The following is a 24,319-nucleotide window of genomic DNA, read 5'->3' on the forward strand; positions in this document are numbered from 1 at the left end:
CCGCCCCTCGATGATGACACTGGTGATGTTGAATCAAGAAATTCAAGAGAAAAAGGGATGAGAAGATGTATAGTGGAAACCCCCTTTCACGATCTCCAAATATCACAAAATCAGTTGATGAAGGAGAGTTTTAAAAACTTTGTTAAATTTACAAAGGTTATGAAATCTGAAAAAGTAAGGCCTCAAAAGAGGAAAAGTCTTAAATTTGGGTCTTAAAAAGGGGGGTTTCACTGCAATATTTTGCGTTCATCTCAAATTAGATGGTTGGTTTCTGTTTATTTATGTAATTCAGACCATGAGAGAACACTACACTCTCAAATTTTATTATTTGGTACAGTTTCTTTGATGCATCATTTGATTCCCTATTGGGTTTGAAGTGAGAAAAATAGCAGAACGGAGTGAAATTAACCTGTGTTTGTTCTTTTTTAGGACCTGAATGCCAGAGTGGCACAGGTGGAGAGTGACTTCAAGATGACCACCAAGACGGCACAGTCGCTGGTGAAGGACAGTTCTCAGGATGCGGTGAACGAGATGCTGCAGACCCTCAACACCCAGAAAGAAGTCATCGTCAAGCTGCGCAAGGAGATTCCTGAGCGCATCAAATACCTCAAGGTATGCTTATCTGAAACAAAGACCATCTGAAACCGTAAGGGCATTCTGCCTTTAGAATGAAAAAGTTAAGAATGACAACTGAAGCAAAGGCCACATCAAGGCTAACTTCCCCATGGCGAGAAGATAAACAGTACCTGGCAGCATTATATTTTCATCTTGGTGGTACTTTTTCATTGGGATGTCCAAAATGGTGCAAAATGGGGTCTGAAACCATGCAATTCATGGTGCTTTAGCAGCATTCCCATTGAATGCCATCTGATGAACTAATCTGAAGCAGAAATATTTGTGTGATACATAATAATAAGGGTATTAATTATAGGGCGCAAATCCTAAAATATGTATTTTTTACAAGTAAAATGACTATTTCTAAGAATACTCACCTCAATTTAACTAATAGGAGTTACCTTACTTACGAGTGCTAGACTGAGAAGCGTCCTATGTTACCAGTACTAGACTGTAAACAAGGTCGCTAACTCTAGATTTCCGTCGGTATACCATTTAGGGGAGTAGTCTCCCTTTGTCGGTAGTACCTCTCTGCGCATGTGCCAATGCCCATAATCCCCAGTTTCAATTCGAAGCTATTAAGTCAATAGCGGGGTTGGTGGGAGGGTCTCTGGTTAAATTGAGGTGAGTATTCTTAGAAATAGTCATTTTACTTGTAAAAAATACATATTTCTTTCGAATACATCACCTCAATTTAACTAATAGGAGAATAGATAACAGGCTGGAGGGTTGACTTTCGATCGGTAATCTAGTGTCACCTCACCCGACTCAGCCCATTTGTCCGGAATCCCCCCTGTAAAATCGGGGGAAGAAAAGGATAGATCATCGGACTGAGAAGCAAGAAATCCTGAGTCGGGCGAGTGGCAAGTTGCATTGTTGCCACTGTGTCAACTTGCTCCAGAAAGGGACAATCAAAAGAAAGTCCCACCTGTCAATGTAGAGCTGGTTTCTACTCGATGGTCGTTACTATTCCTCTGATCACTTGTCTTTATCAATGTTGGGTTATGGTTATGACTTGCCATTATGCGCCTTGAGCGACCCAACTCCCCAGCAACGTAAAGTTCTGCAGGCGGATCAGGTGAACGACCTAAAAGATGAGGAATGGTCAGAGATAACAATTCCTCTAATACCTTGAACTTATCACCAAGGTGCGTCTCTGCGACTGATCCTCCATTTAAGGGAGATTGACAGAGTTTCCAGAGATCCTGTAGAATTCTGGTCTGAGGCACCACTTTCCATGGCAAACAATTGTGCCAGTCGCATGAATGAATATATATATCCTCTCTGAATTTACCTCTCTAATGAGGATGGTAGGCACAGATACCAGTGTAAATTCAGGCTGACTTAGCTGTTCCTCCTGCGTGACAGGAAGTAAGCGCAAGTGCGCTCAGCAGTACGGTCACTGTCTGCACCTTTCCTGTGCCTGTATCAACGCATGTGGGGGCTATAAGCCTACCCTTAATGGTTATAGGTACCATTTGTCCTAGAATAGCCAGTGAAAGACAGCCAGCTGTATTGCCTTTACCCAAGGGGAAAACCTGCTTCTTACTTTGAAATTCCACACTTATAGCGTGAGGGGATCCCCAGTGACCATGGGCATCTCTGAGCCCTTATTGGCTGAATGACCGCTCTTGTCTTACTCAAGAGGGTGCCATGCCTGGCATGCAACTCACTGAGAGGTCCCATTTGTGATTTCAGCAGGACCGTTTACTGGCTTGATCAGCCAGGTCCTTGATCTAGGTTTTCTGTAAACATGGTTGTAGGTGGCATCTGCTGGGTTGTCTGCCCAGCATAGGTTTTGTGGGTTCTGGGACACTCCAGATTTCTGTAGAGCTCACAAAACCTTAGATGACTATGCAGTGATGTTCTCCGGCCTATGGCCGAAGGTGCACTATCTTGGGCTGATGCAAAGTTCTGCCCCCTGGTAGTTGAACTCACAAAGATGTCTTATGTTGTGATCTCAGTAGTACTTCTGCCTAGATCACCCAAGTCCATATCTGGATTATCAGTAGGCGTGGCTGCGGGCGGCAAGTGTTGCATTGTCTGACCAGCATAGCTTTGTGAGCTCTGGGGCACTTCAGCTGTTTGTGGAGCTGAGCTCTAGGGTGACTATGCAGAGTTGTTTTCAGGCCCCTGCCTGAGGCAGGAGGTGTACTCTCTTGGTCTGATGCATAGTTCTGACTTGACAAAGGTCTTAGTCAGCACCCGAGTTGCCACGTTTCTCGCCCAAAAACGACGCGTAGCCGTAGACTGGGAGTGAGTGAGATAGGCTGGTGTGGTATTCCTGGCTCCAGCTAGGATCTCACTGTGTCTCTACCTCAGGCTCTTCGAGCGAGGGAGAAAAGGCTGGTGTGGTATTCCTGGCTCCTGCTAGGATCTCACTGTGTCTCTACCTCAAGCTCTTAGAGTGACACAACTTATACTCACCCAATAACCTTGTGTCACCGTAGACTGGGAGCGAGGGAGATAGCCTTGTGTGGTATTCCTAGCTCCTGCTAGGATCTCACTGTGTCTCTTTCCTCCAGCTCCTATAGCTTTTGAGTCCAGGCATCTGAGAGTCTACATATGGATGGGATGGACACATTCACCCACTGTCAAAGGTATTGCCGCACTCATTATGCCTTTCGGGGGAGGAATACCTCTAGGTCTTATCTCTGTGGTCCAGGGATCTTAGAGCGCCAGTTGTAAGAGGCAAACGAAGCTTGTCCAATTCAAGGTTCGGTTGGAAGGGGTGGCTGAGCCTTCCCAAATCCAAGTGTGTCTGTGGCCGTACCCAATACCCCTAAAGGTAGAGGAAGCTCTTCTTGTTCCAGGAAAATTTGACTCAATGATGGAGGGACGTATGGTTTACCCAGTCCAAGATGTCTGGCAGCACTAATCAATCCGCATGGGCTGAGAGGTCCTCCTTGATCTATGAAATCTGGCCCATGGATCTCATAGTGCGGATGGCTGGCCAGACCTCAGACTATCTCTCAGTGTCCTTCCTGGAAAGTCCATGGAAAAACGGGCGGAGTCACCTCGGGAGACATTCCCTCTTTAGTCAAGTCTGTCCGTCTCTGAAGCATGACGTAGGTTGAGTGCTGTCCCTGTTGAAGGGTTTTGCCTTGACTTGGTTTGTTTGTTTGCTTAACGCCCAGCCGACCACGAAGCGCCATATCAGGGCGGTTCTTGACTTGGTCCAAGGATGATAACCATGAGGTTTTGTAGCCTAAGGACTGCCTGACCCTGGGGTAGGTTGTCTTCCAAAAGCTGCTGATCATCTCAGGGGCACCTGCCCAGTGATCTTAAACGGCCCATCCCTTCTCTAGGACGTCTACTGTCGTCTCTCCTGTTGATGCTTCTGCCAGAGTTGTTACCATTATCAGTCGAGATGTGACCTGTTACAGGTGTCGGACATCCTCTGTTGAGTGTCGACTGTACAATCTGACATTTCTATCATCATCCCCTGGCTGATGCGGGTGTCAGATGACATTCAGGAAGAAGGGGCAACTCTTACAAGTTGTTACGCTGAGTCCGTCCACAGGTCATGAAAGCATTCTGTACTTGACGATCTCAGAGCACTTCTTCCCCCGTCTCTGCGTTATCTCCAACAGCTCCCCGCCTTGTGATGTAGCCTGAACATGCTCACCCGTGTTGCCCGACGCTTGTATGGCAAGATTCTTGGGCCTGTTACCCTGTTGAACAAGCTCCACTCCAAGTGTGAGTGATCTTCAGAGTCGTTTCCTCAGGCAAATGTCTTGAGACACTTTGATTCCTCTTATCTTGGTACGCAGTGTCTGTCTTGTAGCTGTGTATCCGAAGGAGACATCTAGAGACCTCAAGAGCTTGCAGTATGCATGGAAACTGATGTGACTACTATACCCTGTTCAGTTGTCCACCACTGTTTGACTGGTGATCTGTATGCAGATTGCAGGTGCCATCTTGTTACTGGTAGGGCGGCTCCCCGGTGTGAAGGTTGTAGCCTCTAACCATTAGCTCTCCATTCCAGGTGATGAAGATAACTAGGAGGCTCTAGGCATTCTCCTCACACTCCCAGACTTCTGTGTAGCTGGGCACTGCTGAATATGGTCAGGCGTGAAGTGTTGGTCTAGTTCCAAGAGCGTTAAACATTAGGTCTTCCTCAGTCCGTCAGGAGGTGGTAGACAGGCAAAGGGGGGCGGGAGCTGTCCTTCCGGTGCTGAAGCATCGCTACAGGCAGTTTGCAGCACTGAATACTGGTAGTCAAAATGCATGAAGCCACCATCATGATGGGGAACCCTGGCAAAGATAGTGGTGGGAGGGGCCCAGTCCTGTCAACAGCCGTGTTTCGGGGTCACCTCAAGGGAGAGGTTGCAGACGAGGCTGTAGCTACCTCAGGGAGATTCTACTCATGTTACGCCCAGTGGACGTCTTGCCTGACAGCTGGAGGGTCTGTCATAAGCTGTCGCAACAATCCTGGGAGTTATCAGGGCGAAAAGGAAGCCTGTCTCTTCCTGTGCTTACTGGAGGTATTCCCCCAGAGCGCCTGACATTGTCTGTTTGGTAATGTCTACGTATATATAAATACATGTCAATATGACTTAATTCCCCCTCGTACTGATAACGGCATGGATGTGCCAAGAGTTTATCCAGTACCTTTCTCATGAGAGTAGCCGCTCTGTCTAGGAGGCATAGTTAATAGTGTGTTGTAACAACATCCGTTTAGCAAATATGTTATATTTTCCATAATATGAAATGATAAACATTGTATCCCTTGTATGAACCTGACTAGAGCCAGTGTTATTTAAGGGCGGCCTCTTATTGTTAGGTCCTGTTGTCTACTTCTGAGAACCTAGTCGTAGGATTAGGTGACAACAGTAGAGATGTGGCCTTGTTAAAGGTCAAAGGCTTAGGTTTTGCCTACGAACCAGGAATAAGTAGAGGCATGACAACATTATAGGAAGCTCCCCTGTGAGTATTATTCAGAGCCTTGCTCGATCTTGCATGTTGTGAAAACTCAGCTGAGTGTAATACTCATGTGTTAACAACCAAGTTTATTCATGCCCCTAAGGCATGGTTTCAACTGTATATTATTCATAACATGTCATTCAAGTGTAATGTACATCAATTGTGCACTGGAACAGAACATAAGTATATATGTGTGCCTGTTCTAATTGAATTTGAAGAGCTGTCTCCTGGCACTGTGGTATCAACAGATTTTAGCTGAGTGTAAATCTCAAAGTGTAAACACTTGAGTTTATCCATAAGTTAAATCTTTTACCACTCAGATAGCTGATTTAAACACTCCATGAAAATGGAATTTGTAACATCAACTGACTTCTTTGATACCCTTTGCCAAGAAAAAAGGATTATATCCCAATAAAGATGTCCCATCTGTGTTTGCATACACTTTAATTCTTCCTTGTCAATTTAAAAAAAAAAAATTTTTTTAATATATATTTATATATATATAATGTGTATGTATGCACGCATACAAGTTTACAAGTTAATCAAGTTAAGTTGGCAAGGAAAGTATTCTTTATCCAATTTGAAGAAGTACCACCACGTGGTCTCTGTGAGTCCACCATGATCATCTGATAAAAATACCAAAACCATAATCTGCCAACCGCAGAAAACATCGTTTCCCAGAAACATAGGAGAGAGAATTACTTGCCTTTCTCTGAGAGTAAAGGAAGTTCCCTCCGTAATATTCCCGGAGGCGCATATCTCAATCTCAGTGTTTGGTTTTCTTTCCAAGCGGGCGAGGTTTGTTGTTGTTATTCTTCGATACAACCCGCTTTCAGTTCTATCAGCGTTCAAGCGTACTGCGGTCCGTATCTACGCTGCCCGCAAAAGTCATCGCAGTTTGTAATGACCGAAGTATTCATACGCCATATGTAACATTCGCGGGCGCTCTGTGCCTTCAGTTCAATCAGCGTTCAAGCGTACTGCGTTCCGTATCTACGCTGCCCGCAAGAGTCATCGCAGTTTGTAATGACAGAAGTATTCATACGCCGTATGTAACCTTCGCGGGCGCTCGGTACTTTGTACGCCTAAAAAATGCTGGCGCTTCCGGTCGGGATAACGCACATGGTAAACCTCGCTGTAGTCGATAAAAAGCTGTTAAAACGCAAAAAACTTCTGGGTAATTTCGAAGTTGAAGGTCTTGTTCGTATTCCTACATTGATGTGTAGGGTGACCTGCCGTTGCTTTCCATTGAAAGCGGCAAGGTAAGTTATCGTTCGCGGAGTTCTATTGCGCCAATGAAACCGGTCCAACCGCTGTAAATATCTGTTCGACATTCGTAACGACTGAGTAAAGAATAGTTGTCGTTCAATTGCATGTTCACTAGTTAAAAAAGACAAGTAACGGAGCCTGTTAGGCTCTGTGTGTCAACAAGGTATCATTGATGATTGAAGTACCTTCTACTTATGACCAAGTAACTTTGTTACATTTTTAAGCCGTTTCACTTTCATTTTCACGGTTCGTTACGTTGTTCAACGTGATGAATCATTGAATGTATACGGGCGTATTAATCGCCCTTAAAAAGGAAAGCCCAAACCGTGATTGAAGGTGAATGTTGTAGTTCCTGTGAAGGAAGTCTTCTTAGACGGGAAAGGTCTAAATACACGTCTAGCTCCCCGTAGCAAGAAATTGAAACTGGGGATTATGGGCATTGGCACATGCGCAGAGAGGTACTACCGACAAAGGGAGACTACTCCCCTAAATGGTATACCGACGGAAATCTAGAGTTAGCGACCTTGTTTACAGTCTAGTACTGGTAACATAGGACGCTTCTCAGTCTAGCACTCGTAAGTAAGGTAACTCCTATTAGTTAAATTGAGGTGATGTATTCGAAAGAAATAGTTCTAAGCGCCTTACAATCTTAAATATGATAATCTTGATAACAGCAAAAATACACATTTTAAAAACAAACAGACTTTTCATCAAAATCCACATGTATTCATGGGGACTTCAGATGGAACTCTGTGTCTGAGTTTAAATTATTGGTGTCATATTCAACATAAAATCGAGACAAGACGGCAGATGTCTGTCTTGGGATGGATGAGGTGGGGTGGTTCAAAGGGGGGAGCAAGTTAATAAACTTTTGTCTTTGAAGTAAACATTGTGTTCAGTTCTTCCCTGTCACAGTATTTAACTTTCCATGGTTGCTGACAGCAGGCTATTTCGCTGAATGCAGTTTTGGGTAAAGGTTAAATGCATTTCAGTTCTGTTCGTGGTGTGGTACAGTCGAACTCGCTTAAGACGAATCACTGGGGATCGGGAAATAAGTTCGTCTTAACCGAAATTCGCATTAAGAGAATTGATTGATTTTTTTACTGTCACAATTTTAGAAGTAAAATTTAAAAAGTCGTGTAAAAGCATGTACATGCACATTCTGATCAATCTCCGATTTCATGGTGTCCACCAGTTCTGGTGCATGTACTACCCTGGCCAAGTTTCCTCTCAAGACATCAAAGAGACCGCCCCATAGATTAAACTCCCCATAGGTTAAACTCGGTCACTGACCCGGGTGCAGGAAGTGTTTCCTCTCTCATATGAAAGGGGAACCACCTCTCATAGCTAAAACTGGGTCAATGACCCCTGGGAAGAAGGTCAGTGTCTATAAAGAAGGCCACCCAGCCATCACAATGGACCTGCCTTTGAGTTTGATCTCGCCTCACACGCAGATCCTTGTAGCCTTGTGACTTTTAGAGACAAAGCGGCTCTGGGGCGATGAAAACGTGTTTGTTAAAAGAGGGGTTCGTTATGCAAATGATATGATATGTCGATCTCGGGACGAGTTTAAAGATTTCGCCATAAGCGTGAGTAAATTACAGACATTATGCATGCTTGGGAATCCAAAAAGTGCTCGTTATAAGCATAAATTCGTTACAAAGAATTCGTTTCAAGCATTTTTTTTAAGCATGAAGAAAGAGGTATTCAGTTGGGAACTTAAAACTAATACGTTATAAGTCAAAATTCGTAACTAGCGTGTTCGTTTTAAGTGGGTTCGACTGTATCTAACTTTCATTGTTACTGACCACAGGCTATTCTGCCCAACGTGGAGTCATTGGAAACTGGACTGGTGGACCTTGACCAGTGGCTGACAGAAGGGGAAGACCTGCTGGCTTCACACAAGCTGGACGCTACTGCTGATGCTGCTGATGCCAGACTAGAGAAACACAAAGTGAGTCATTCTTGTTTCAAGTAGATTTATTTTTTTATCTTGCCTATACAGAGATATAAGATTAAGAATCTTTTGTGTGCAGAAATTTGCCACTGATGAACATGGTTGAAACTTCTGAGTCTCCATGTTGACCAGCTTATTCAAAATATGAAAGTTAATTCTTTGTGGCAGATCCTATTAGTTTCAGGCCAAAGGACCTTTACGCTTTATTCATAAAGACTTGAACCTAAATGCCCTGCCTGTGTCTATGACAGAGGATTTTTGACTCACATGCGAAGCAAAAGTGAGTCTATGTACTCACCCGAGTCGTCCGTCCGTCCGTCCGGACGTCCGTCCGGAAAACTTTAACGTTGGATATTTCTTGGACACTATTCAGTCTATCAGTACCAAATTTGGCAAGATGGTGTATGATGACAAGGCCCCAAAAAACATACATAGCATCTTGACCTTGCTTCAAGGTCAAGGTCGCAGGGGCCATAAATGTTGCCTAAAAAACAGCTATTTTTCACATTTTTCCCATTTTCTCTGAAGTTTTTGAGATTCAATACCTCACCTATATATGATATATAGGGCAAAGTAAGCCCCATCTTTTGATACCAGTTTGGTTTACCTTGCTTCAAGGTCAAGGTCACAGGAGCTCTTCAAAGTTGGATTGTATACATATTTTGAAGTGACCTTGACCCTGAACTATGGAAGATAACTGTTTCAAACTTAAAAATTATGTGGGGCACATGTTATGCTTTCATCATGAGACACATTTGGTCACATATGATCAAGGTCAAGGTCACTTTGACCCTTATGAAATGTGACCAAAATAAGGTAGTGAACCACTAAAAGTGACCATATCTCATGGTAGAAAGAGCCAATAAGCACCATTGTACTTCCTATGTCTTGAATTAACAGCTTTGTGTTGCGTGACCTTGGATGACCTTGTCCTTGGGTCAAGGTCACATGGATTTTGGTAGGAAAAATGTGTAAAGCATGTGAGTCGTATGGGCTTTGCCCTTCTTGTTATGAACATTCACTGAGTTCACACTAGTATGGAAATTAGCTCTCTTTCTTTTTTTGGTGGAGCTGAGATTGGAAAGGAGGAGAGGGGGGCATCTATTTCAGGAAAGGAAGCAAATACATGAATTGAATGTGATACTGTAAGGACTTTCTACTAAAGGATAGACTGCTTGGAAGATGTGTGGTCATTATTTTGCTTTTATGTGATTTGTTTGTATTGCAGGCGTTCTTCTCAGAGACTACATACCAAAAATCTATTTTAGAGAGCAAAAACAAAGTCTTCCAAAAGATTGGCGGTACCAAAGCCAAGTTGAAAAACGTTGATTTTTCACCTGCTGATCAACTCATGCGCTTTGCCAATGAGAGATTTCAGGTAAGGAGCCTCACACTTTTCATTTGACTGCAGTGTAATGTGAGTGCAATCATGCATGTGTGTGTGTGTGTGTGTGCGTGCGTGCGTGTGTGTGTGTGTGCTTGCTAGTGTGTGTGTGTAAGTGCACATATGTGTGTGTAACTCTTTGGAAGGTCTAGCAGTTGTGATCATGTTACAGGGTTAGAACTATTTACCTTAAACTGCAACAAATTTGAATCCGTAGTTTAAACTTCAGCATTCAAACATGAGCCATATTTGTCGAAAAATATTAATGTATACGAAATGTTCAATACAATTTGATTGTGTTTTCCAGAAATGTTTGACGTCTTCCAAGGAGTGGGAAAAGAAGCTGGAGGGAATGGCCCGCCTGTGGAAATCCCTGATACAGAAGCAGCAACAGCTGGACGAGTGGCTGGACAACGCACAGGCCGTCATTGAGGACAACGAAGACGACACAGAAAGCCTCATCCGCAAACATAAGGTGAGCTGACTTTATGCTAGGATTTGTAATGGACACACACGATTCACATGAGGCACAGTTGACTAAAGTCAATTTGTTTCAATATGCTGTCTTATTCCTCCATTCCCATGGGGCGGTTCAAACATGGCAGCAGGTGTTCTTGCAATGCACATGACTCATGATATAATATGCAAAGGGCAATAACTCTAACACTAAAACACTACAGGATTAACTCTGTGAAAAAGCGTCACTCTGTGGTACAGTGGAACTTATGTCTAAATGCCCCGTCTACTCTAAAACTTAAATTGTTTCCCAGGGTATTCGAACAGATCTCTTTGTAAAGTATGTAAATTTACCGCCATAGTCCATTCTAAGACTACTTCCTTCCTGTAAAAGACCTTATTATATTGAATTTTGAGAGGTTTTAACACAGTTTACAACTCTTTAATGTAAGTGAGATATACCACACACCCCACAGGTTGTTCCCATCTTCCAATCCTTAGCTGGAGATAGTGGCAGTGAAAGTGTGGGGGCCCGGGTAGCTCAGGTTGTAGAGCACTGGACTTGTGATCGAAAGGTCGCTGGTTCGAATCCGGGCCGGGACGGACACGGGTCAACTTTATGTGCAGACCCAGAGACGGTATCCATCTCCCACCCCCGTGTCACCACAATGGCACGTTAAAGATCTTTATCATTCTACCATAAGTGCAGATGGCTGATATCACCTAAACATGCATACATCAAAAGCCGTGAGGGCGTAAAAACTCGAATCGTATGAACCAATTCATGTCCAATATAGGCAATTAAGACCTGACGGACAATAAGTCCCTTAAAATTTACTATGTGAAAGTGTTCATATTTCTAAAGTGACACTGTTCTTGCTGTTTAGCTTTAACTGTGAAAACAATTGTGTTGAACTCAAGGGAACACCTGTTTATGTGAAATGTGTTGCTTCATTTACTTTTTCTGTAACGTCTGTTGTAAAAAAAAGGAATAAACTAATTAAGATGTTAAGTTTTGTCTTCACAGTTATTAGAAGGAACAGACTAATTAAAATCTTACTTTTGTCTTCATGGTTGCATTTCTCAGCTGAGTATTATCTCTGTTCCGCCAGGCTTTCTTTGACCGCACAGACCAGAAGCGACTACAGGACTACCTGACCAACGGTCAAGAGATACTGAAGCAGCTGGAACCAGGTAACCAGATTCCCCTCAAGGAGACAATGACCGGCATGGAACAGAGGTGGAAGGTGAGTTTGTTCAGAACCCATTTGGATAAATTCATAAGAACTTTCACTGTCAATACTTCTATGGTTCTGAAGTTGCAGTATGAACCAGTGGGGGGGGGGGGGGGGGGGGGGGGGGGTTGGATGTGTGTGTGTGGGGATAGGGCGTTGTGAATATAAAAAGTATGCTTAAGTTACATCATGTGATTGTGTTGGTCTCCCTCAGTATGGGCACAGAAGGTGCTTCACACATGTTTGTTTGTTCGTTCATGGGCTGAAACTCCCACAGCTTTTACGTGTATGACCGTTTTTACCCCGCCATTTAGGCAGCCATACGCCGCTTTCGGAGGAAGCATGCTGGGTATTTTCGTGTTTCTATAACCCACCGAACTCTGACATGGATTACAGGATCTTTTTCGTGCGCACTTGGTCTTGTGCTTGCGTGTACACACGGGGGTGTTCGGACACCAAGGAGAGTCTGCACACAAAGTTGACACTGAGAAATAAATCTCTCGCCGAACGTGGGGACGAACTCACGCTGACAGCGGCCAACTGGATACAAATCCAGCACGCTACCGACTGAGCTACATCCCCGCCCTGCTTCACACATAATTCCAATGGGTGTATGTGGGTCTTTTGCCGGTGTCATAAGCAATTTTACTAGTGTTTCAGAAGGCAGTATGCCATTGGATAATAAAGGTACAAAGTGTCAGATTTCACTGTTATCATTGTCACAGCAGCTGAAAACTAGTCCAATGCAAACTTGACAAGTATTACTTTCTGAAGATAAAAAATTCTTGCTTCTAATTCTTAATTTTTATGGTGACTTTGTGATGTGTTTTTTTCAGGCTGTGATGGCAGCGGCCCCCGTAAAACTTCTGAAGCTGGAGTTTGTGCTCCCTGAGGAGAAGTTTGACCTGCAGATGGGCAAGGCAGAGGCCATCCTCAAGCAGTGCCAGGAGCAGCTAGCATCCAACACCAATGTCAAGGATGCTCTGCAGAAACACAAGGTCAGTGCTCTTAAGTGGCTACTAGTTAAACCACCTTGGTTCATGATTATCACCTGATGTAGCCATTTTAAGATTCGCTCTTTTTTAAGACCTCATTTTCTCCGATCTTTTTAGGTCTTAAAGGGGGTATAGTTTCAACTGTACTGTTACATGATGCAAGGCCAAAATTGTAGGTGTCTGCTACTATTTTAACAAAGAATAAGAGTACTTTCTTTCTTTCTTTATTTGGTGTTTAACGTCATTTTCAACCACGAAGGTTATATCGCGACGGATAAGAGTACTTGTTGCTTTGAGAATTTAAACTTAACTAATAGTTCATGAAAATGGGATATGTGAAAATGAATGAAAACAGGCAGAGTCAGAATCATGTGCACCATTTTGGTTTTGTCTGTCAATGGAATTTTATAAGAAAATTCAAATGAAACCTCACAGTGTGAACTATAATCAGACATAAAATAAGTTCTAGATTTTCCCCCTGTACTTCAGGTCTTGTACATTGCAATGTTTGTTACTCTTTGACCTCAAATATTAATGAGTTATTTTTTGGTCTCTTTGTAGCAATTTTTCCAGCAGGGTGTGTTCCGCACGACATGCGAGAAATGTTTGGAGCAAATGAAGGGCTACTCAGTTCAGCTGAACACTATGGACAGAGCCGATGGCTCCCTGCAACGACGCTATCAGCAATGTCTGGACAGGTGGAACAGGCTCTCCGGCTTCTCGGACAAGCTTCACCTACAGCTCAAGCAGCTGCCTGAAAGATGGAAAGACTACAACCAAAAGTGAGATTTTTGTCGTTTTTAATTTTTTTTACACTTTTATGTATGTGTATGTTTCTGTGATTGTGTGACTATGTGTGTGTGCGTGTGTGCGTGTGTGTGTGTATTACCTGTGTGTGCATGTGTGTGTGTGCGTTTATGAGAGTATGCATGCATGCCAGCAAGTATATACACGTGCTCGAAAGGACAAGTGCAGCTATGCTTTATGTGTGTATCACATGAATGGTTTTATAGATTTCCATACCACCTGGATAGCTTCACTACTTGCGTACAAGCAGAGCTGACAGGTTTCATGGTATTAGGCCATTTTGATAGTCTCAGATTTGCTTAGTCTTTTAAATCCATATCTGTGAGAATCTGCTGTATTTGTTGTATTAACATGCAAACTAGTTGTTTAAATACTTTTTTGAAAATAAAAGTTGACATTTTTGATAATGTGTTTATTTATGTGCGTATGAATGGTGGCGATCGTCAAAATACGGACGGATGAATTTACTTTTGCCACAGCATCACTAAACAAAGAACTAAATTCCAACACACACATGCACAAGTATCAATGCTGTGGTGGTTGAGAGTGCCAGAACACATTGAAATGATTGTTTTTCAACAACAATCGATATCCATAACACAAATTCTAACTTATACTAGCTCCGCAAAAAAAAATGTATGGGGATTCGGATCTGTCCGTCCGCATAGCGATATCAAGAGCATCGAAACTAATTGTGATTTCACAGGACAAAAACACAAGTTTACCTAATTTTGTATACTGTAAATACAAGTTTGTGCACCCTTGAAGTGAGTTATAATGTTGCCGAGGTCAATTTGCCCTTGATCGACGCACGGTGACCCGAGTTTCAAAGTTGCGATCCAGTCCGTCTAAACAATGTAACGATCGCCACATTTTTCTTTTCATTCAAAAACTAACCGTTTGGGGAGGAAGTGACCTCACGTTGTTTTACGTTGACGCTCGCGCTCGACAGAAAAAGACCGCAACAGTTTTTCAGTTAAAAAAATCGCAAAGTAATTACATTTTCTGAGGTTTTCTAGTGTCCGTCTAGTAACAATCGCCACTCTAGCGATCGCCACTGAGTGTTGAAGTCACATTTAACTCCATTTTCGACTGTTTTAAGAAACTATTTTGACGCTCAATCGTCACGTTTCAGTGTCGAAACACGTACTGTGCATTTGCAATCAGCCGGTGTGTCCAAACTGAAATGCGAGTGATGCCTCGATTTGTGGCGATTGCTCACGTGGTTGACGGACAGAAATACCTTCTTAGGGGGTAGGGGAACAGTTACTCCTCCATACAATAATGGTGTTTACAAATGATTGCAAACTTGTCTCTTTATAAACTGTTCAGACATGTCTTCTCTTCAATAATTTTCAGTTTTGCTCGGTTTGTTAATCAGGAGCACCCTGCAGTAAATGTTTCATCTGTGACAATGCTCGAAATGTTGACGTAATTCCAATGCCCATATCCTTCTCTTGTTACCTCATCTAGCCAAAACCATTGAAGATAGAAAGACATTTATTGAACAAACTAGATGCACAACACCAGTCTTAACACGTTTTGGTCTTACATGTATATGAAAATATTGATGGCCATGGAATGGTTTGAAAAAAAAGACGGTTTTTTCCTTCAAAACGGTCTAGGTCTGCCGGAAGTCGTATTTTTTCAAACCATTCATTTGAGAATCAATATTTTGATATACATACAAGAACAAAACTTGTTAAGAATGATGTGGGGCATATTTTTTGTTCAATAAATGTCTTTCTATCTTCAACGGTTTTGGCTATATGAGCTATATGCATGCATAGGATGACCGTATTGCTTTTTTTGCGTTTTCAGGGTATGCCGCTTTGCGCCTGGTTTTTAGATATAAATAAGGACCAGGACTATAAAAAAAATTACTGTTTTTAGTTGTAACAAACTCACTTTGTTGGAAAAACATGTCCTTTGAATTGTGTGCCAACATTTATTTTGTAGAATTTGAGTGTGTAAATAGTAAATTGCTGAACACAATACTGTGAAACCTGCCAGCTGCAAATGACCGGCACGGTTGGTCTAGTGGTAAGGCGTCCGCCCCGTGATCGGGAGGTCGTGGGTTCGAACCCCGGCCGGGTCATACCTAAGACTTTAAAATTGGCAATCTAATGGCTGCTCCGCCTGGCGTCTGGCATGATGGGGTTAGTGCTAGGACTGGTTGGTCCGGTGTCAGAATAATGTGACTGGGTGAGACATGAAGCCTGTGCTGCGACTTCTGTCTTGTGTGTGGCGCACGTTATATGTCAAAGCAGCACCGCCCTGATATGGCCCTTCGTGGTCGGCTGGGCGTTAAGCAAACAAACAAACAAAAAGCTGCAAATGTAAGAGCTGGTTTAAAACACTGTAACCCTGTGACTTGAATGATGATGATGCTGCATCTTGAAATTCTTTTTGCCTTTACCCTCAAAGCTGCAGTCCGACAGAGCAAGCTAGATTATTGAAGGGTGTGAGGAGGGATGGGATGGGGGAATGGCACAGCTGTGTACATTTGAACAGGTCTATTAACGGTGTTGTATGTTGTCTCACAGAGTGCACGGGATGTCTGACTGGATCAGCAACGTGGAGAAACTGATGAAAGAGATGGGGCAGGACAACGTCTCCAGCGATGAGTACAAAGACATGCTGGCAAAATTCCAGGTAAGCAACAGTCTTCATATTGGATGGAAGTTGTTTGAAATTCAGTCTTCACCTGTCTTTCGATTTCAGCCAATAGGTGCTCATAAAGGATGCTTCTCACAGTATCAGAATGTACGCTGCCTTTCCACCAAAAACTTTAGAGTTGTTCTTCAAGGTCAAAAGGTTATTTTTCCTGAATGAATGTCAAGCGTCTCACTTAACGTCTTTTTTTATAAGATGATAAACAAGCACAACAGCCTTCATTTTTGAATGATACTATCAAGCAGATAATAACTATGTGTGTAAGTGGTGCAATTATATACTCTATGCTTATTTAAATCTATATATTCACAAAATATGTTTAACTCATCTTGCATTTGGAACAGCTGAAGGTAAAACAAAATTGTTGTCCTAGTGCATTACCCTCATGTTATCAGTGAAGACCTCATTTACCATGGTTTTCAGTTGTCTCCACATATATCCAGTACACAGTAAAATTATGTTTGTCAAAAAATTTGATTGTTTTCAGTTTGTTTCACATTTTGAAACAGTTTTGCATGCTGTAAGCACAACCGGGTTTTTGTAGAAAATTGGTTAAGTTTTCTTTCCTTTACTTTTTGCATTTGATTTGTACCGTTGATGTTACAGATTATTTTGTCAAACGCATATTGATTATGTACATTACCTTATTGTTCAGATAATATTGGTAGCATTCATGTAAACAAGTTCACTTGAGCAGAATATGAAATCCTGTACCTGTACTTGCTTTTGGTGTTCAATATTCCATAGCAATCATTTCAACTTGTTAACCTAATGTTCACTATGTCAGTTATTTTCAACCCCCCGCGGGTTAGGGGGAAGAATTTACCCGATGCTCCCCAGCATGCCGTAAGAGGCGACTAACGGATTCTGTTTCTCCTTTTACCCTTGTTAAGTGTTTCTTGTATAGAATATAGTCAATTTTTGTAAAGATTTTAGTCAAGCAGTATGTAAGAAATGTTAAGTCCTTTGTACCGGAAACTTGCATTCTCCCAGTAAGGTAATATATTGTACTACGTTGCAAGCCCCTGGAGCAAATTTTTGATTAGTGCTTTTGTTAACAAGAAACAATTGACAAGTGGCTCTATCCCATCTCCCCCCTTTCCCCGTCGCGATATAACCTTCGTGGTTGAAAACGACGTTAAACACCAAATAAAGAAAAGAAAGTTATTTTCAGTATCAAAATATTTGTGGTAGTTGGTAGCAGTGCACCTAACATTTTTGGGTTGCAGTACCTGTTTTCATTTATGATGTTTTCAACCTTTAACATTATAATAAAGATATCATAGGTTATTGGTTGTACTTCACTCAAGTCATGGTTCAATCAAATGTGCTCCATAAGCATGATAAAGAGTCAGTGTACGTGAGCATAGTACATGTACTCTTACATTATTTTTCAAGACGCTCAGTTCTGTAAAGTTGAGCACTTTTTTGCATTGTTTGGTGAGTGTTCCAGCCGCAAAATTAAACCGCTTAACTTCTGGAGAGAATTGTAATAGACTGTTCCTGGGAAGAGTTAATCTAATGGTCATGTTAATCATTTTGATGTCAGTTTGAAGTAGTCATTATGGCATGTTTTTTCTCTCTCTTCCAAGCCATGATTTGTGAATAGTCTGAACCAGGTGCAAGTATACACCTGATAGGTAACATGTCAAGAAGTTAGGACTGAATGTTGAAATGTCTTTTTAGATTTGAAGCATTTAAGAAAATCTGATCTTTGGTAAGAGTCAGTAGAAAACAAAAACTTTATCATTGGTGCATATGGCTTTGCGATAAGCCAGAATACTATTAATTTGAAAGCATGGCATGTATTGAGCGAGAAGAAAATAAAGGTTTGAACCTAGGAAATGTAAGGATCCTCCAATATTATTGATGGTTCCCAACATTATGCATGTCTTTATGCACCTGCATATGTGCCTCACACACACAAAAACAACCCTCACAGAAATCCTGAAAGTTGTTTCTCTTTTCTTTTTACAGAAGGAGATGCGCAACATGGACAAACACATGGAGGAGGGCCGACGTCTGGAGGGCAACCTTGAAGAACTCCTTCAGGATGCCCCAGACTCTGACGCCGCCAATGAACGCAAACGCCTCCGAGAACTGATGGCTCGTTTTAAGGGCCTGCGACCCGACATGGACGCCACCATGGGCAAATCTTCCATCTTCACCAAAGGGTTTGATTTCCGCGACAACGTTGACCGCAAGAACAACTGGCTGGATGAAGCTCAGCGCATGGCTATGGAGAACCCTGTCATTGACAGTCTGGACGATGCCAGAGCTTACTTGCAGGAACACGAGGTCAGTTATGATCTGAAGGGAAATAGCATTGCACTTTTCTTTTCTGTTGAAGAGTTCATTTGTTTTTAAGATTACTCTTGCAAAGGAGCTGTTGGAAAGCAAATAGATTTCAGGCTTCCTCTCTTTTCCATTTTATCCTTTCTCACATTTTTCCATAAAGAAATTCAGTTGATGGATAGTGTGTAAAAGGAAAATTAAAACAATTTTCTTGCAAAGTTTCTTCTATTCTACAAATTAAATAATCTAAATGATGCAGTAAACATAAGCTGATATGATGTGCAGTCCTTGTAAACTGATGATGAGTTTACTGAAGAATGGCATTCAGAATGAAGATCTCGCGCTAGTCAGCAAGGAAATTGAGAAAGACGTTTATTGTTATGCACCGTCACACCCTCCCCTCCCCATTTCTTCTGTTGGTGTGCATATGCACTTGCACAAAATAAATAGTAATACACAATTAAATAAAGAAAATCTACAACTGTCTAACTCTGTTGTACTGTTTGCAGGCCCTGCTCACCAATTGAGAAAGAAGTTTATTGTTATGCATCGCCCCCCTTTCCTCTCCCCTCCTCTTTTCTTCTGTGTGTGTGCAGGTGCACTTGCGAAAAAAAAAAATAAATAAAAATTAAATACAGAAAATCTACAATTGTATAACTCTGTTGTGGAATTTGCAGGCCCTTCTGACCAAGCTGGACTCGGAGAAAGCCAACGTTCAGGCTGACATCGACCAAGGCAAGCGCCTGCAACAGGACCGCAACGCTCCCGCCTTTATTTCAGACACGGTTAACAATTTGGACAGAAAATGGCGTGACACCAACCAGTTGGCTCAAGCCAAGCATTCCAAACTCAAGGTATGGGGTAGTTATTTGCTTTGAGGAATTGTCTTCTTTACTTAGATTGTGGTTTGCCTTGTTGAGGACCAACATGATTGTTGTTTGTACATCAAGAAAGGATGAGCATGACTGCGTTTGTGGGATTCTTTCACACCCTCTCTCTCTCGCTCTCTCTCTCTCTCTTTTTTTCATCCTCTCTCTCTCTCTCGGGGCAAGGGCTGGAGGAAGAAAATCTGATAGGTATTTTTTTTGCATAACTCTCAAGTCAAGACTTGTCTTATCTCTCTTTCTTCTTATGGCTTTATGTTTGCATGATCTTCTGCTTGTGTTTTGCCTCTACTTTTTTCATGTGTCTTAAAATAGACAACTTAATAAAGGCAGCTGGTACTTATTTTTTTATATATAAAAAGTAAACTGTAAAAAGAGAAAGCAAATAAACTTTCTTTGTTGCCGCATAAACAAGTCTAGTCACCTCCCCCCCCCCCCCCTCCCCCTTTTCAAGCATCTTAGTAGTTTTCCCACCGTTCCCATATCAATAGATTGCACTGGCTGACATTCGATTATGTGGAAGTTTATGCAAAACAACTTTGTATCCCTGTTTCTTAACACTGCTTTCAAAGAAGAGGAACGATCACTGCAAGTATTGATTTTCTGCTGATGCTGCCTGTCTGGCATTCCTACGATAATTGATTATGGATCACGCAACTCATTGAGCTTCCTCATTGACGCAGCTTAACGGAAAGGGGAAAGTTAGGTGTCAGTGGGAGAGAGAGTTTAAATCCGTTACCGTACAAGCTCTGGTAAGAGAGTCTGCATCAAGTTGTCAGATGCAGAGGCCTACTTCGTTTTGCTTTCTGTTATCATGTAGCACGGTAAGTTTGTGTCTTAAAAAAACACTCTTTTTTTTATACATACAGTATTAATATTTGTGCCAAAACTGGTCGGAAATCTGCAAAAAATCTCAAGTATGAGTACATTTATGAAACCATACATCATCAGTGCATAGTTCGGCAGGATTTTCAAACACAAGTCTTTTATTTTGTTTGAAATTGAGGACTTTGTCTGGAGCATGCATGGATATTTTTGCTGAAATTAATTAAACGCGTTGTGCCAAAGAAAAGTAAACATCTATCAGATTTCAGTATATTTTATTGGAAGAAGTACGGCAGCAGGTGTGTGATCAGACTCTTACCAAGGATTTCTTGCCTGAGGTAAGCTGTCCTTGGGATATCAGAACATGCCTCTGCCTCTGTTGGCACAGTGAGACTGTCTGTCTGTTGGATGTCCTGGTCAGTTGCCATAACTTCTCAAGGTCTGAGAAAGGAATGATGCTCTTTGAAAACACTGAATCATTCTGCCAATTTTGTGATTTTCGTTTAGGCAGGCAGATGCTTCGTGATTTTCTTGTAAGCTTGCAAATGCTCAGTGATTTTCGTGTAAGCTTGCAGATGTGCAGTGATTTTCGTGTAAACTGGAAGACGATCAGTGGTTAACAAAGTATGGGGACAAGGCGGCAGAGCAACGGAACCCCGGCCGGGTCATACCTAAGACTTTAAAATTGGCAATCTAGTGGCTGCTCCGCCTGGCGTCTGGCATTATGGGGTTAATGCTAGGACTGGTTGGTCCGGTGTCAGAATAATGTGACTGGGTGAGACATGAAGCCTGTGCTGCGACTTCTGTCTTGTGTGTGGCGCACGTTATATGTCAAAGCAGCACCGCCCTGATATGGCCCTTCGTGGTCGGCTGGGCGTTAAGCAAACAAACAAACAAACAAACAAAAAGAGCAATGGAAGCCCCCATGTTTCTGTGCCCCCACTGTTGCCCCCACAGAGGGATAGGAAGCTTGCTCATGAGACGTACAGTGGCTGATCAGTGTGGCTGTCTGTGTGTGTGGTTGCAGCAAAAGGTGAAAGACTGGGAGCAGTATGAGGGAGAGAAAACATCACTCCTGCAGTACCTCAAGAAGGCAGAGTCAGAGCTGGAAAAACCGCCGGAAACGCTTGCTCAGGATTCCGCGCAGAAAGACTTGCAGTCCAAGAAGGTTAATATAAATAGTGCATCACAATGTGATTAATTGTATCTGTGTTACTGTGATTTTTCATGATGCATGACTGTCCTGTAGGACTTTGACACTTAATCTTTTTTTTTCCCTTTCATACCTAGTGGTCTAAATTTTTCTTGTGAAATTTTATGATGTTCAGTAATTTTGAAAGAGCAAACAACACTTTTGATATATATGACCTTTGACATTGATTAAATATTGAACCTTGGGAGCTCAAAAAGCCTGCACATCTCATAATTTTAGCTGACTTTGAAATTGAGACTATTTCCAACCATTTTCGTTTTCATGTCTGACTTTTCAAATCTTATTTTCTATCACATTTCAGGAGCTGCAGTCAACTCTGAACAAGCTGAAGGGCAGTCTGAACGAGATGACAAAACTGAACGCTCTTCTCTGTGAAGGAGCGAGTCGCGAGCGCCAGGGGCCTCTCAAAGGAGAGATGAGTGACATGGACAAGCGCCTCGACGGTGTGGCACACAGACTCAATGCCAAACTGGGCGACCTTGAGATGACCATCGCCAAGTGGGGCGAGTACTACAAGCGACTCAACAACTTCGGCGACTGGCTGAACGAGAAGGAAGGGAAACTGAACGATGTGTATGACAACAAGCAAGAGACCCCAGAGAACCAGCTGAAGAAGTCAGAGGTAAGAACTTAATTCTTGAGTGTTTTTTGTGTGTGTAATTTGGTTGATCATTTGATTCGTGGATTTGATTGACAGATTGATTTGTTGGTAAACTGAATGATTTAATTTTGAATGTTTGTTTACTGTTTTTGTTAGAACCGGATAATCCTGTTCACAGTATGTGCAGGAATTTTTACTTTCTTTTGTCAACTGTTATTTGTGTGTGTGTTTTTTTAAGCATTTTGTCTTGGTTTATTATTTGACTGGCTAGGTAGGGGGATCGGTGTACAGTTGGTTATCTGTAATGTATCTCGATCCTTAACAAAGAAAGAAAAAGAATAAATAAGGAGTAGTTTATCATGCATTTTTGTAACCTCTCCTCCCTCTTAATCGGAAGGTCGAGGGTTCGAATCCCGGCCGCTGCCGCCTGGTGGGTTAAGTGTGGAGATTTTTCCGATCTCCCAGGTCAACTTATGTGCAGACCTGCTAGTGGCTTATCCCCCTGCGTGTGTACACGCAAGCACAAGACCAAGTGCGCACGGAAAAGATCCTGTAATCCATGTCAGAGTTCGGTGGGTTATGGAAACACGAAAATACCCAGCATGCTTCCTCCGAAAACGGCGTATGGCTGCCTTAATGGCGGGGTAAATAATGGTCATACACGTAAAATTCCACTTGTGCAAAAAACACGAGTGTACGTGGGAGTTTCAGCCCACGAACGCAGAAGAAGAAGTAACCTCTCCTCCCTTCTTTCCAGGCCATCTCCAGCCAGGTGTTTGAGAATCACATCACCTTGGAGAACCTGGAGAAGGATGCCAAGGGGCTGACCCAGAACTTCCGCTCCAGAGAAACGGCCGCCCTCAAGTCCAAGCTGACCAGCGTCCGGCGCCAGTGGGAGAGCCTGTGTTCTCGCGCCAAAGATCGCAGCACGGCGCTTTCCGGAAACGTAGCTCACTGGCAGCGCTACCAGAATCTCCATGAACAGCTGATGCCCTGGATCGTGAAGGCGGAGAAATACTGCGCCACGGAGCTGCCCAAGTGTGCTTCGCTGGAAGAGGCTAAGGATCTGTATGACTTGCACCAGGTTTGTTCGAATGTGTGAAGGAAGGGTTTGTTTGAGAGAAAGAGAGAAGCATTTTTCTTGTCATGTGAAAGTCAGATAGTGTGTCATGAGCAGCGGACATCAAACTGATTGTATGGGAAAGGACAGTGCTTTTATTTGTAACACTTTTCTGTTCATGCCCTCTTATGTAGGTGGTCGCATTTTCTGTACGGCAATGGTATTTAATATGATAAAACAATAAAACATGACCATTTAGGCGCTGAACGGGCACTGAAAGGAGGGGTTTACATTTCTGTTTTTAATTGACCACATATTAACATAACGTATGTTTTCTTTTTACTGCAACAGTATCACTCACCCAAATATATGTTTTGTGTTTGCAGGCATTTTTGCGTGAGTGCGAGGAGAATCTCCCAATCTTTGACAAGATGAGCACAGAGGCTGGCTACCTCATGGAGCAGCCCAACATGGCGCGTGAACTGGACAGCATCCAAAAACGATGGGGCACTATCATCACAGCGTCAGAAGAGCGCTCCCATCGCGTCGACAAGATGCACGGAGCCTGGACGGCCTACACCAATGATATGGAGAACTTCCAGGAAAACCTGGACAGACTGCAAAACAGACTGGCGTCGGATCCGAACGTAGGGACTACTGATGTTCAGGTCTTGGAGCATGAGCTTGCTTTGGCCAAGGTAAAGCATGCCCTTGGCAGGTCCTGGTATCTTGGTGTTACTTCTGTGTTTTGCATGAACCCGGCATGGGAACTCTTGGATGAAAGGCAGTTGTCAAAGTAGCATCAAGTTTTTGACAGGTCAATCAATATTTCAGAGGAACACAGAATCTGGAGGGGGGGAAGGGATGAGGCTGTTCCATAATGCTTATTGACTCTAGCCTGGCTCACAGTGTTATGTATGTCAATATTAACCCCCCCCCCTTTTATGGGCACTTTTGGTTACTCAGCTGTATGGAAGAGTGAATTCATACTTCAATAGCCACAAAAGACAACTGAACTGACTGCTGATCGGCTATATGAAGATCGTTTTATTACTGGGGCAGTCAAGTGAAGGTTTTGATTTATTTTGTAGGTATGATAGTTTGGATTACACAGCAAACAT

At 42.7% G+C, this 24,319-nt stretch overlaps 1 protein-coding gene across 1 annotated transcript in view; it reads left to right on the forward strand.

The window, feature by feature from the left end:
- LOC138953165 (nesprin-1-like) overlaps positions 1–24,319 on the forward strand; it is a gene marked incomplete in the record, with an annotated part of 316,807 nt that overhangs the window by 24,523 nt on the left and 267,965 nt on the right. Inside the window, 14 exon segments of the mRNA XM_070324965.1 lie at positions 430–612; positions 8,624–8,764; positions 9,996–10,145; positions 10,459–10,626; positions 11,720–11,854; positions 12,679–12,840; positions 13,399–13,619; positions 16,191–16,299; positions 18,298–18,618; positions 19,293–19,469; positions 21,352–21,492; positions 21,839–22,159; positions 22,896–23,222; positions 23,585–23,896. Coding sequence (XP_070181066.1) covers positions 430–612; positions 8,624–8,764; positions 9,996–10,145; positions 10,459–10,626; positions 11,720–11,854; positions 12,679–12,840; positions 13,399–13,619; positions 16,191–16,299; positions 18,298–18,618; positions 19,293–19,469; positions 21,352–21,492; positions 21,839–22,159; positions 22,896–23,222; positions 23,585–23,896 — 2,868 coding nt within the window.

The sequence above is a fragment of the Littorina saxatilis genome, linkage group LG17 (assembly GCF_037325665.1).
Source record: "Littorina saxatilis isolate snail1 linkage group LG17, US_GU_Lsax_2.0, whole genome shotgun sequence".
NCBI lineage: Eukaryota > Metazoa > Mollusca > Gastropoda > Littorinimorpha > Littorinidae > Littorina > Littorina saxatilis.